The 15017-nt window shown below is 41.0% G+C and overlaps 1 protein-coding gene across 4 annotated transcripts in view; it reads right to left on the bottom strand.

Moving 5' to 3' along the window:
* Window positions 1–6421: 6421 nt before the first annotated feature.
* The window catches only part of ect2 (epithelial cell transforming 2), a 45461-nt gene continuing 36865 nt past the window's right edge, over window positions 6422–15017 (bottom strand). For 2 of the 4 annotated variants that reach the window (XM_054596267.1, XM_054596268.1), the window contains 2 exons: window positions 11980–12564; window positions 6422–6512 (listed from right to left, as the gene is read on the bottom strand). In XM_054596267.1, coding sequence (XP_054452242.1) covers window positions 12001–12564 — 564 coding nt within the window. In that variant the 3' untranslated portion in view covers window positions 6422–6512; window positions 11980–12000. The remainder of the gene's footprint in view (window positions 6513–11979; window positions 12565–15017) is intronic. The other 2 variants (XM_054596269.1, XM_054596270.1) reach the window with 1 other exon arrangement.

Below are 15017 nucleotides of genomic sequence, written 5' to 3'. Positions count from 1 at the left end.
TTATGTGGAAAATCTTTCCAATTAAAGTCACAATGCGTGAGATTTGAACATTTATCACTTTGGTGGTAGTTTGAAAAATGACAACGGAAGGGGCGTTCTGATATCCAAATGGTGAAGGCACATAACGACAATAGTCGCTCATAGTGTTCACAAGGACTGCTTCGTTGTCTCTACAAAATCATTTAGAACATGGAATAATCACATAAACGTGGCCACAGAATGACTTTAAAATGATCATTATAGCTGGAATAAAACTGACAGAATGGCTTTCCTTGGCCTCGGGGGAAAGATGCTTCTGCTTCCAAGGTTACAGGTTGTGTAAATACCCCCAGATTTACTTAAAGTTTTGGGTCACGGTTAAATAAGAGAAACTTCACTTAGAATGAAAACTTCTCTCACAGTAGAGAAGTCCTCTACATGAACGGTCCAATCTCCACACCCTCCCTTTCCACGGAGGGATTTCAATGTCAAACGGCTCTCTCTTCCTACTCATGTCTCCTCTGTGTAATCCGTTAGTAGAGGGGGATCTATTTCTCTTATGTTCATGCAGAGAGCATTATTTGCATGAAGACATCAATAACAGTACTTAGTGAGACGGTCCTGATATTAAGTGTCATCTTCACCTTGGTCTAGGACCGTGTCCTCCATGCTGGTACCTCGGAGTCAGCAGACCCCTACCACTCCAGCCCCCCTACCTCCTCCTTTCAGCCCGTCTGCCTTTTTCGTTTCACCCCTAAACAGCCAGTCAGAGGCCCTTTGAAGTGAAGGCAAAGGCAAATATGAAAAGAGCGAGTGTCCTCCGTGAAGAGGGGCCTTTTCATTGTGGCTATTCCCCAGTCTCGCCTCGCCTCGGGCCCCGCATGGCACTCCACCCCAGTTGCTAGCTGGCAGCCCGGCACGTCCCACGCTTTATCCAGGAGACACAGATTATCTTCTAATGCTTTGAAGAGGTTGCATGTGAAGAGGACAAAACAGGAGCACCTCTCTTCTCCCCGGCCCGTTACCGTGACTGAAATACCAATGTGGCTAAATTTAAAGGCTCCCCATTCAAACACACCTTGACTCAGTGTGAGGAAGTCGGCCGACTCGGGGGTAGCTAATGTGATTATGGTTAAGCTGAGGGCGAGAGGACACATGGCCAAGGTCTGGCTGTGCAGGAGGTGTGTGGACACACCGTACAGAAATGAAGCCCATTTTAAATTACAGCTCTCCTTTTTTAGACTCCTTTTAGTTGTGTCAAGTTTAGAAAACCACTTTTGTATTCTGTTATATTTGATTTCCTTATAATTTAGCTTCATGAACAATAATAACTATCAAGGCAACACTCATCCTGCAGGCCCCCTTAAACATGTTTAAAACACTTTATGGCAGCATTTACCCAGCTGCTTTTTCTAGGGACCCACTTTTTAAAGACTAACTATCACAACCTAATTCACAAGTCTCAAGATCTATAAATCTTGAGAAGTTTCTGGCCATTTTTACCGCCCTTTCCACATCATATTACACTATCTTGAGACGGTCAACAAACCATTTTGTGTGGCCGAATCCCAATCTCCACACTCAGGGACTCTGAGGCGCGTGACCACAAAGTCATTGACGGTTTAGTTCTGTCCCACTGTCAAATCCTCCAGCGTTCGAGGACTCTGTTGCAGACATTTTGAGCCTTTTATGAACCCTTTCCTTGAGTCTGCATTTCTGTAGACTTTGCTTGAGGGAAAAACCCACAATTCATACCGGGTGACGGTAAACACAGGGTTACAAGTGAGAGCTGGAAAATAATATGCCCGTGTGTTCAGACGGGCATATTACATTTACACATAAACATTAAGGATTTAAGTTTGAACATTAAAAGACATGAAGGCAAAGACTACATTACACTCCTTCATTTCATTTTGTTATTAAAGCTGTTTAAACAAAAAGGAGTAATGCGATTATTTGACAGTTACATCTCATCTCAGGAGGCAAGAGCCTGAAAGACGTTCAAATCAAGGAGTATAAAATACAAGCTAAATACCAACAATTACACAACATGTTATGACGCTGTCATGGTAACATGATATGTCGCAGCAAATTGCTGTCCCATTCATATTTCATACTAATTCAAGCTTTCATCAGATGACATGAGTTAAGTTCCTGAAGGTTCAGGGTTTAAGGCTTTTGGGGGGACATGTGGGAGATCGCGACTGTGGCTCAGTGGTAGAGCAGAGTCGTCCTTCAGTCAGAGGATCGGCGGTTCGATCCCCTGCTCCGTTTGACAATGTCGAAGTGTCAATGTGTCTTTGGGAAAGAGCCCAAATTGTTCGTTGTGTGAATGAGTGTTTGAGTCCTGATGGGCAGGTGTCACCTTACATGGTAGCCCCGGTCATCAGTGTATGAATGGGTGAATGATGACATGTAGTGTTAAAGCACTTAGGGTAGTCTGTATACTAAAAAAAAAAAAGAGTACAAGTCCATTTATGACATAAGCGATAAGTTTAATGCAATAACCCATCTTAACCACGTCAATTATCCAATTCTCATTGGCTCAAACTTAGTTAGACACAGTCAGTACCGGTTCTTTCAATACGCACACTACGCACGTTGCGTAGGGCCCCGCAAATTTATTATTTATAATAAAGGCCCCGTGGGGAAAAAAAAACAAAAAACGTGACAACGTAACTGTCCGTCGCGGACGTCAGATAGCTACCCATGCGCATGCGCACGCGTGTAGAAAGATGAAGCGGAGCTATCCCTCGGGGAATAATAATAATAATAATAATAATAATAATAATATCTTTATTTTATATTGCGCTTTTCAGATACCCAAAGTCGCAGATTACAAAGTCATAGAGGGGGGGGTAATTACAGACAGGGGGACAGTACAAGCAGGACACATTTACATTTACAGGCAAAGAAGGGGGGGGTATTACAGACAGGGGGGGCAACACAAGCATACACAGCACAGGCAGAAAAAACAGAGTTATTGAGATGTAACAGGGGGTAGAAGTGTAGGCAGTTGGGTAATGGTGGCTAGGGATAGGGAAGATCATAGGCTTGGGTGAAGAGGTATGTTTTGAGGCGGGACTTGAATGTTGTGAGTGAGGGAGAGTGGCGAACAGATTGGGGGAGGGAGTTCCAGAGTCGGGGTGCTGTGCGTGAGAATGCTCTGTCGCCAAAAGTTTTTAATCGGGATGTTGGTGTAGTCAGGGTGAGAGTGGAGGAGGAGTGAAAAAAGGAAGAGGAAGGAACTTGAAAATGAACTGCGGGAGCAGCAGTCAGGTAAAGCCTTTAACTCTCCTCTCCTGGTGGGAGAGAGGGAGGGACAGTCCGTGTTAGACCTACAGGGCGGTGAGCCCTTGGGGATCCCCGGTCTCTGTGTGCGTCTTGCTAGCTTCTATAATTTTAGTTGTAGCCTTGTATAGTTACAACTGCACTTAACAAAATGGAAAGTAATGGATACATATTCTATCCTAACCTTTGGATAGCCCTTAGAGTTGCTGTCACCCTGCCTGTGACAGTTGCCTCAGCTGAGAGGAGCTTCAGCAAGTTGAAGTTGATAAAAAGCTATCTGAGATCTTCCATGTCCCAGGAACGACTGAGTGGTTTGGCCATCATGAGCATCAACCATGATGTGGGGAAGCAAATATCTTACGATGACATAATTGATGATTTTGCATCCAGGAAGTGCAGGAAGGGACACTTTTAATGGTAATTGAAAACATTAAAATGTTTACATGCCCAACATTTAAGACTCTATAATTGTTTGTTAACACATTAAAGTTCGATTTGATTTGTTCTGATTTGGTCTGTATTTATTCTGAGTTGGACCAACAGGTGGCGATATGCAATATATTTAAAGGGGGGGATGAGTGGAAGCACTGGGTGTCAGGTGCGACGGTTGAACATTTTGGGGGTTCAGTTAGGAGGGCCCCATGGAGGTCTGAACCGGCTCTGGACACAGTAGATCAGGTTAACGCTGGAATAAGTCCTAAATAGAACTAAACAAACACACTGATAAACTTTAATATAATATGTACACTTGAAGTCCGCTCAACTAAACACATTTATATGCTCATGCAATCATGACAGACAACAGACTCAGTTATTATAAAACTAAATTTAAAATCTTGCTCTATAAATCAAACATTAGTATTGATGCCCAATGTGGTTCATGCCAGTTTGACTGCTTATGAGATCTGCTATTAATATTAACTGGTATAATCACATTTGGTAAGGGGCGGTCAGGCTCCATATTGAGAACCTGCTATGGTCTGTAAGTTATCCTGATGTGGTCAATGAGGGATTGCAGCGTTAGAGAGAATTGTCATGGTATCGCTGCGTGCTCTCTGGTCTTGTTGTTATAGGTTATACAAGCACTTTAAACCGTTTTCATCCATCACTGTCAGAACCCGACCTAAAACTAAATACCTGCTGGTTATCCAGTTCTGCCCACTTGTCAGTATTTGTGGACTGGGTTTACTTTCTTCAAAGACCCCACTGACTGCTGGCGCAAAAGTGAATTTAAAACAGCAGCTCTGATTTGTGAGTCGGAGGGAAACTGGGTAAGTGCACATTTTTTGTCTAGGGGGATCCAGAAACTTCTAAACCAACTCCTATATCAAATGAGCAAGAAGTCCAGATAAGAACTGAGGAGCAATGATGAGCTCCCTTCAAAGTACTATGCAAATCACAAACACGCCTTCAAAGATGCCAAACTCAAGTGGAAGCTCCAAGACTTTGGCAAGTCAAAGATTTGGAGCCCCAATGAAAGCAGCTTAATCGGTTAAATGTCAAAGAAGGATCATTGTGACAGAATTAAGATCAGCTTTCATCAAAATGATAATTTTCATTAAAAATTAATATTTTAGAGTGTTTTGTTTAACTTGCAATGCGCATATACACACATAGTAGAGAACCACAGTCTGAGACACAAAGAGGAAATGCATGGATTTATTTTCACACAAAGGACTTGGTATATTTAGTCAGCATCCACTACAAATGAATGGAATTAAGTTTTATAATGTGCTGGTGATAAAAGACATACAAAAAATTAAAAAAAGCATAAATCTTCAGATACATTTTTAAGTGCATTTAATACAGAGATGAAACAACAGCAGAATAAAGAAGCTCAATGAAACAGAGTAGAGGAAAAACAGATGTAGAAGTGGTAAACAACATAAATAGCAAGAGAAAAAAAGTATTTTTCAAGAATAAATATGTACACTGATGCAGCATTCCTCCTGAAACATACACACAGATACACGGACACACTGTAAAAGGACTTTTAAAAACATGGACGGCTGTACAGGGAACAAGAGCACAAGGGCTTTTATCCAACTCAATCTCGCAAATGTTAAAATAGAAGCTTTATAAAAGCTGGAAACTATCATGAGTTTAAATGTTGAAAGTGGGTTAATTACAGTAAGTGATATTATATCAGGTGAAAAGAAGTCTACCCACTACAATAAAACAACATTAAATGTCAGTTAGCATAAAGGTCTCTCACAGAGCAAAGTAAAGAGAGGTCAACCTTGTTACTTTAACTAGAACATCAAACACGAGAGCTGAACCACCTGCATTTATTAAATAGAATTACCTAAACATCTCAAATTTAAAGTTAATTTACTTTCCTGAAGAACAGAGAGAAAAAAACCAAAAAACATCCAGGGACATTTGTGGACAACACAAAGTCCCTGTTTAAACCAGAGGACAGACAGGTCTATAGTTAGTGTTGTTTCTACCAACGTAGTAACACAAAATGGGTCTGTGGTAAAGTACATTAACTAAAAAAAACAAAACACAATTGTGTCGAGATAATCCATTAACAGTTGCCAACTAAAAGCAGAGCATCCTTCATTTTTTACGGGCAGAGCAAGCTTTACATTACAGAGATGATCACACTCTCTACCACACACACACACACACACACACACAGCCACACACACACACACCCCAGCATGGTGCAGTACCGTTCCAGGTAGCTCCTCCAGGTAGCTCCTCCAGGTAGCTCCTCCAGGTAGCTCCTCCAGGTAGCTCCTAGGGACACAGTCTTAATCCAAGCAGTGCATATGTTTGGAAAGACGCACCAAACTGCTTTGTCGGATTCAAGTTCTCAGCAACAGACACAGACCAGTTTTAGCCGCATGCATCATATTTCATGCATCAGGGTGATGAACAACTGGTTTATCGTTTCAACCCTTCTAAGCCCAAGTCTCAGGAAGCACTCTAACAGTAGCTGGACAATTCTTCAGTGTGTTTTTCAAAATGTGGCTGAACGCAATTTCCTCTGGTTTTGGAAAGTGTGTGAGGACAAATGCCAGTTTGCCAACAACTGACCGGTAGCTCTGACTTTAGACACACACACACACACACATCTGTCCGGTCAGGTGTTGTTGTTAAGCGGAAAGATGGGAGATGGCTGGTGGTCCCAGGGCGGCAGTGTCTCAAAAGAGGTGGGTGGTGGAACGACTGAATGTGTGGTACTTCCTCTCAAACATGGAAGGCAGGTTGACCATGGAGGGGGAGTGGCGTGCCTGTAAATAGAAACCAGAGAAACAAATGAGAAAGAGAAAACATGGATGTGAAGGAGAGGAGAGAAAACACCCAGTTGTGTTGTGAAAGGATCACTCTGGTTTATTAAAACTTGGCTCTTAGTCATGTTTTTCTGCACAAGGCTCAACGCTATGACATCACTACTACAAAGTCCAATGTGGTAAAACACATGTCACTAGTGTGTACACAGGAATCCTGCGCTGATATTTCACTGTGTGCTTACCTTTGCGTCTACCTCCCATTAAGTGGTCTACATAATTTACATTGCTGGCTTAAAGCTGTTTGATTGTCTCACTGCTTGTTGTGCCATCAGATTTCGTTCTAACATTCCTACTGTGTTTCCAGATCTCAGGAATTACTTTGTTATAATAACCGAAAGCAATTTTTTTTTTTTAAAGTTTGTTTTGATAAACTAAAGTATCCTTTAAATGACCTTAAACAAGCTGTTAGCAGGAGGAAATGGTGTTATTATTTGAAACAAGAAAGCACCAGTGCATGTGTGAATGAATGTTACACAAGTGTTCACTCAGCCATTTAACTCCGTTCCATACCAGCACCCATTAAAGCCTGAGCCATGACATCGGTTGTTATGTGTAGGACCCTCTGGGTTCCACTATGTGAAAAACATGAAGGGAGTCAAGATTTTTTGAATAAAAGTCAAATCAACTGTGAAATTAAATGGAATTTGTCACAATGTGGATGCAGTTTATGAAAATCAGGGTTTTCCCTTCCATTGTCAGCGTTTTCTCACAGTGTCTAAGCCAAATGAACAGAAGGAAACCACTCTGCTTTGTTTTAGTAGTTTATGGGCACACTACTTCTGTCCTCTGCTCTCTGTGTTCACCAAGGACAAATTTACAACTTAACATCCTGAGCAATATCCAAACGACTAGCATGAGTCGCAAGAATGAATCAAATTCAATGATATTCATTAAAATTTTGAATACTGATGTCTTGAATTTTTGCAATTTCATTAATCGCCATATGGTAAGAAATGTTGTAAAAAATTTGATTACGGTGATGTTTTGAAATTTAACTTGGAAAAAATTAAATGTAATCTTGAAAAAATGTAAACAGATTTAATATGGCCTATAGTTTGTGTGTGTGTGAGAAGAATAAAGTTGGTTAATGGGCTCCAGCCTCATTTGAATTACTGAGTGCACAAAGACAAATGCTGTTACCAGCCAACTCAGCCTTCAAAGCCAAACTTTGGCACTGAACTCAACAAGATGGGCAACCTTTGCCAACACAAACACACTTCACTAGCTTTCCACCTGGCTTTTAAACACACACACACACAAAACAGCAGGTGGTCTCTACAAGCTTTTAGGCAGAGGCAGCGTTTCTCCTGCCCTCTGTGTGAGCAGGTGAACGGTGGCCTAGATTACATGTTAGGGAGAAGTGCTAGAGTGCTTCAGAAACACAGCTGAATGAATGAGCAGATTAACGGCTGGTTTCCAGTGGAGGGGTGAGCAGGTCCAGGGCCGTCCTGCTCACAATGAAAACATATCTGATCCTCATTACTCATCTGACATAACTAAGCTTGCATGCTAATAAGCACTTGATTTGTGCGAGTTGTCATGAAAACGTCTCCATTTTCGTTCAGCTCACGCACACACTCAAATACACACACACACATCAACTGATTGTCCACGCTTTCACTGACACATCAGCAACGTCATGCAGAGGTATTCTCAATTCTAAACACTAGAGTTTACCAAATGTGGTTTTTATTGGAGCGAATTAAAAGGGGCTGATCACAACACTGTCACAGCAGCCTTTTACCAGCTCCACGGGCTGCACATCAAACCCGAGGAAGCAACCGTCTATGACCGACTGCAGGAGGAAAGCAGTGAAAATAACATGCGAGAAGGAAGGTACAGTAGTCTCATGTCATTTATCCACTCTGCACCAGAATTTGTTACTGTTAACTGCTGATTAGGTTTAGAGACCATTTCAGGCAACGGATTGGTTCTGGTACTGAGCTTTGGGGCAGGTGCAGGAACACTGCTGTTCGAACCATAGACAGTGTATATAAAGATATCATTTCCTCCCACTGTAAAGGAGTGAGGCCATGATATGCTGAAAATCCTGCCATCTTGCGCTTTTGACATCACTTGGGGTCAGAGTCTGCGCAGCAGTGACCGTGCGATGGAGCCGTGGTATCCTCACAGCGTGTTAGCCAGAATCATAGCAGCCATTTTTATAACCAATTAAAACCAAACATGAAAAATGACCACTTGAACATGATTCAAGGTGATAGTATAGTTTCTGTCACTTTAGGTAGCTCTTTAGAAAAAATATTATTTGACATGTATAAGGCTTGGGTGTTGACGATATGGCCACGATAATGGTCCACTTCTGTCAATTATATTATGCCAAGCATATTATGAATGCTGTTCTATATTCAGTCTCTTTTTCTCTTGCTTTCTGTATGCCTCACGCCATTGTTGTAGGGTATATATTTATATACATTTAAAAAAGCACCAATGAAATTCTAATGACGTCAGATTTTGTGCATTTGTGGTTGTATACGTGTAATTTATGGTGCTGCTAGATTGCTGCTAGACTGCCACGTTAATAAGGGAGGGTGCAGGAGAGGCAACAGTTTTTGACCTTAGAGAAAATAAAGTTTTTGAAAGGCTAACAACAATAAAAACGGAGCAGAATATTTTGTAAAATAAAAACTTGAATTTAGAAAATAATTACATCTCTCTTCAATACAATATGACTTTTGTATTTAGGACTGAGATAATTACAGAAACGAGGACACAGATCTGCGTTGCTAGCTGTTGTTCTGGAATGGCCAGCCACTAGATAGGACCATGAGTGTCAGATGGCACCATAGAAACAGAGTGCATGTAGCTCTCTCTTGAGCACATCAGGGAGAACCAAACATTTAGTCATTAAGTGTTCATTAAGCTTGTTGGAAAAGCTTTATGGAGGACAATTCTCTAACACGCAAGGCAACGCCAACACGATTATGTAACCGATTTGATTATGACGGACAGTCAGACATCCAATTCAAAACATATCCAACAACTACATCATCTGATTTAATAAATATTTATTTTAATGATTTGAAATCTGGAGTGGGGAGATAATATTGCGGCCGTCAGGAATCACAGATCTTTTCCGATTCACTCATTTTATGGCTATAACAACACATCAAACAGCTCTTAGTGGCTTATTTTCACCTCTTTCTTATACATTGTACATATTGAACATGCTGGGGCTGTTGCTTTTTTTTTTTTTACAAGTTTAAATGTACTATTAAGCCACCCTTACCAATACAATAATATTATTCTATTTTAAATAATTAAAGTAATGCAATGTTATGGTACTCTACTAGTATACAGTCTGCTTCTAAGATTGATCTTTTGGTCAGTTCAGGCTACAGTTTTACAGTTCTGTGGCTGATCAGGAGGCCTCACTGGTGGCCCATTATGTGCTAATAGCCATTAATAATTCCACTGCAGCAATGAATGATGTAAGATTTACATCACACCTTATTAAAAACTTATGTGCTGTCATTTGTAATATTAAATGTGTGTGCGGATCTGCACTGCTCAGTAGGGCCGACTTCATCCTCTGCCAATATTGCATGTAACATGATTGATCTGGCCTTCCAGAGGGAAGAGTGTCTGAACAGAGTTTTACATCCAGATAGATGGACACAACACAATTATAGTCTAGCGTCATAATCAGATAAGGGAAGGTCTTCATGTTGAGTAAAGAAAACACACATGTCTTTGTCACAAGTCCATTGTAGTCCAAAAGTTGTCCAAAAAAAGGCAGTGGAGGAATAACATTAAATACTTTTTGAATAACTAAATAGATCATACACTTATATTTTCATTGATATTTAGAGTTATCACAGTGACTGGCCGTCTGCCCTAGCACAGTTCTGCCTTTAATGTAGCTAAAGTTAACAAAGGTTGCATTGACTTGCATTATGATGCTTTCAAGTTCTGCTCAGTACAACTGGTTATTGGGTGAATTATAATGCAATAATGATGAGTTCAAATTTGGTGAGAAACTTGGAGAGTTGTTTGAGGGAGATGTTTCACAGCAATACAAAATAGATATTAAAGATGAACACTAGCTTTTTTTAGCTATAGGAACTAACAAGCACTTCAAGTAGACGTACGCTGACGATGAGGAGTTGTCTCGAGTAAATACATTGCAGCCAATTTAGTGACTGCCATCTGCAGTGTTCTCCATCAATACCGACCCAATTTTAGAAATTGTTGTTACTATTAGCCAGACACAAAAACTCGAACAATACCAAAAATTACCCCTTTAAAAGACAGCAAATTCCTATACGGTTATGTTTGCTGGATTGAAAAGGCATTTGTATGGCTCATGTGAAATGGTTTAATGATGTCAAAATAGATAACACTGTCATTATGTGTATGTCTGAACCCAATGTCACAAACATGAATACCTTTCATAATCTGTCCATTTACCTGGGAACGGATTAAATGGCAGAGGAATATGGAACACAATGTGTCCAGCGACTCAGCAATCATAAGTGGTTAAAATGGGGGACAGGTGACACGTGACCTGCCACCACAAGTTAAAGCTCAGATGAGATGTTTTAGTTATACGGAGCTGTTTTGGTGTAAACTAGCTGAAACATACAAAGAGCATAGCATCCGAAATTAAAATCATGCCTTGACATTTGGATTCGTACTCTTGATAATTTCTTCAACTGGCACTTATATCAGTCCTTCAACTTCTTTCTGACAATGCTCCTCAGATTAAAAAAAAAAAAAAAAAAAAAAAAAAGACCTCTGATTTAAACTTAGTAACACTTTTAAATGTGAATAATTAATAACCAGATCAATTCTCATAACGAATATGGATTTCTACGTACTAAACAGTAATGTTTAAAACACCTGACAGTAAAATGAAATACTCTTATGTGACGGCCTGCTTTAAGGAAGACTTTTTCCCCTGATGGGAAGCAGGCTTCCACCTGGACAAATCTCTTGTCATGTCCCAGCTCTACACCAACTCAGCTCCATTATACTCTTTTGTCTACAGCCCACAATTAATGGCACCCAACTAGTGAACGTTTGCAGCCACCACCATCAGTTAGTAACCTCGGTGATTCATAGGAGCAGAGCGATCCAAATCAACCCTTAAAATCTCTGCCCTGAACACAATCTCAAGTGGGGAGAAGCATTACAGCCCCTCCCCCTCTTATCTAATCATTGGAGTTCAGAGTTCAGCAGTAAAGCGGACCCTCATTAATCTGATCCATCTTGGATGAAGGGTCTCAGCTTCTAAGGAGTTGATTTGGGACTAGAAATGCACCTGTGGCTTTTGGATGTTAAAAGGCCAACACAGAGTAATCAGCAGGTAGTGAGGATTAATATGAAGTTGAAAATGATATTGGTGCACCAGTAGTTGAAACTAGACCCCGGTGATAGGTTTGCTCACATCAGGCTCCAGGACTGGGGTTTAGAGCAGAGTCTCCCTGCGAGGACTGGTCAGGGCAGCCTTGCGTGGGTCCAAGGGGGCTTGGGGATCCCTGCATGACTCAGAAAAGGTCCTGCCTTTGTCATTAACAGGCAGAGGAGCCGGGAACCTTGGCTGGAACCCTACTGAGGGTAGGTGTCTGGACACGTGCGGGATCAATTTGGGTTGGGAGTTTCTGGAGTTGAGCGGCATGGAGTTTCGGACAGCTGGAATTGAGGTGGAGGGTGGACGTGTTGAAGTGATGGACTGTTGGAAGGTGTAGGGGCCTGAATGAACTGGTGCTGGTTGGGGCAATAATGGAGCATGAAGGATGGACTTGGGTTCTTGGATGCTAGGGCAATAGACGGGGCGGAGGCTGTGGTTAACCCCGGGGGCAGCGTTAGGGCGGGGGCTGTGGGCAGGGTTTGGGGCTGGGCTGCTGGGGGTACGTATACAAACTGGGACCCTGGCTCTGACTGGAGGATGGTCCAGAGAGTTAGAGCGCTGCACCACAGCACTGCTCTTAGCAGAATCATTCAAACTGAATGTGGAGGCAGAGCGAGACATCTAGAGCACATAACAGAGGAGAGACACACAGGGAGCAGGGATTTACATATCATGAAAAAAAAATGAAAAAAACACAACACGAAACGAGATGAGACAGGCAGAGAATAGACACGCTGAAACTGAACTCAAGGAATGAGGATATCCTCAGAAGGTAAAACAAAAGAAAGAAACACGTGTGAAAGACTTTACAAGGCTAAATATCACATAAAGTAAGACAGAAATGTTAGGTGTTAAGTTTAGGCAGAGTAAGAAAGAAATCTGCAGGGAGAAATTTAAAATTGAATACATAGACAGACTGTAGTTTTAAATATACAATGCACAACAGCCTACACTGTTCAATTGATAAACACAGGTGTTAAAAATAAATCTAATGATCAAATTCTTAAGTATCTTGTTCCAATCAGAAAGTGTCTGTTGGCTGAACCCCTCCCCGGAACAGTTAGTGTTCAATCATTGCCTCAACCATTTCATACTACAATACTTTGTGGGGTTGAAGGCGACAGGAGGAAAAAGACACACCACTAGTGTATCGATCTGCTGTGTAGCACATCTAATGTGTAATATATCTACAGTGCAATATACAGTATCTACTGTGTAGTATATATACTTTGTAGTATACAGTAGTGTGGGAGCTAGTCCTGGAAGCTACTATGTGTGGGCCAATTTGTCCTGCTCTATTAGATTTGAGTAAGGATAAACTTTTTTTGCCACTGATCTGAGTCACTAAATATTGAGCAGCATAGTGAGTCCCTATTGACAACTTCTATTTCCCTCCATAACACAGCTGCAAAGTGCACACTTCAAGTACATTTGAAGTTATTGAAATCATTCCAATGTTTATGTTTGACTATTAAATAGCTCAGCATTGCATAAAATAAATTTCCTGCATCCAAGCTGTTCCGTATGTCTTTTGTATTTTTTTTTCTTCTTAATAATGAAGTACTCTTTGAATTAACAAAACATCATAATATTTCTGGCCTTGTTGCTGTCTCGGGGAAACTCTCTCTCCCTTTAACGTTGTCCTCCGGTGCCTTTGCCTGCGTCCCCTGAATGAACTGCACTCCGTTGAAGGTGTATTTCTGTCTTCTCTACATGTTTTGCGCGGGTTACATTAATAAAATACTCTTATTGGCTTTTTGCTGTCTGACATTTTGTCGCACTAACACATAGTGAGTGTGGTTGACGTCAGTCCACTCTCAGTCTGTCCGTCTGTGGTGAAACACTATGTACCACAGATGACAGGCAGAAGATGAAAGACCCCCACCCTAAGCTTAGATGAAAGGAGTGGACATAAATTAGGAGTTGGCAGTGGCTGCACTCATTGTGTTGCTGTGCATTAAAGCTCGGCACGTAAAAACACCTGTGTGATTGTTGTCATGAAGCAAAAGATCAAGCTCACTAAAGCCGATACGATCAGTTAAAAATGCTTTTAACGGCCATCTACAGATCTTTAAGATCAGATCAGGACATCCTGAGATTCGGGTGAGTTTACACTCCAGCAACCTTAGCCAAACATGTTGTCCTCTACATGGATCGTCCACTGGTGAGGATGTCTGCTTTACCCTCAGGCTTTCACCATGACATCATGTCTATAGCCGTTAAGAAACATTTTATTGCCTTGTCCTCATTAGCCAAATCGTCTCAGCAACCACACTGACTTTCCTTTTCTTTAGATGCAGTAGTTGTTGCTGAGACTTGCCTGCTCTGTTTGTTTTAAAGGGAGTGCCAACGGCTATGGTATAAGGCATACTCAACAGCCAGTGTAGACTAGGAACTATCTGAAGCCACATTAAAGACATTTCTGTCTTTGTGTGTACACAGAGTTTGAGTCATGGACCAGATAATACATAAATATATGGATCAATGTTTATCCTTCAATTATTTTAACATTTACATCCTTGTGTCATTGAGAAACAAGGTACCGAGTAAGTGTGACAAACTAAACTGTGGAAATGTGAAAAAAAAAAATCTTTTTTATTTCACCTCCTCCTCTTCTTTACACCCACTTAGTTTAATGAAAATAGGGTATCATTAAATGAATCATTCAAACACTGGCCATGACACAAAACATGTACAAAAATAAGTATGAAAATGACTGAAATAACAATCCTACTAAAGAGCAGAAAAAGTTCCAGCACATTTGAGAGCATAATGCCCTTTTCCTGCTTTTTAAATCAAGCTAGATCAAAATGACTGACACCGACTGAAAGCTGCTGCATCATGGATTGATGGAGAGATCAAGTGTCTGGTTCTCAAATGGAGGAAGAGATGAGAGAAAAGAAAAGGAATAAGGAGCAGATAGACAGGTAGATGGACGGAGAGACATCCCAGTATTAATTCTGTTATGCTGTTGATATAAAGGAGATGGAGTAGACACATTTTTGAATTCAGGAAATGTCTTTTCATGATTGAAGGTAGTATTTATGAAGTAAGAAAACCAAAACTTGATTATG

Source organism: Anoplopoma fimbria, chromosome 3, assembly GCF_027596085.1.
Source record: "Anoplopoma fimbria isolate UVic2021 breed Golden Eagle Sablefish chromosome 3, Afim_UVic_2022, whole genome shotgun sequence".
Lineage (NCBI taxonomy): Eukaryota > Metazoa > Chordata > Actinopteri > Perciformes > Anoplopomatidae > Anoplopoma > Anoplopoma fimbria.
This window is presented reverse-complemented; position numbering and strand designations above follow the sequence as displayed.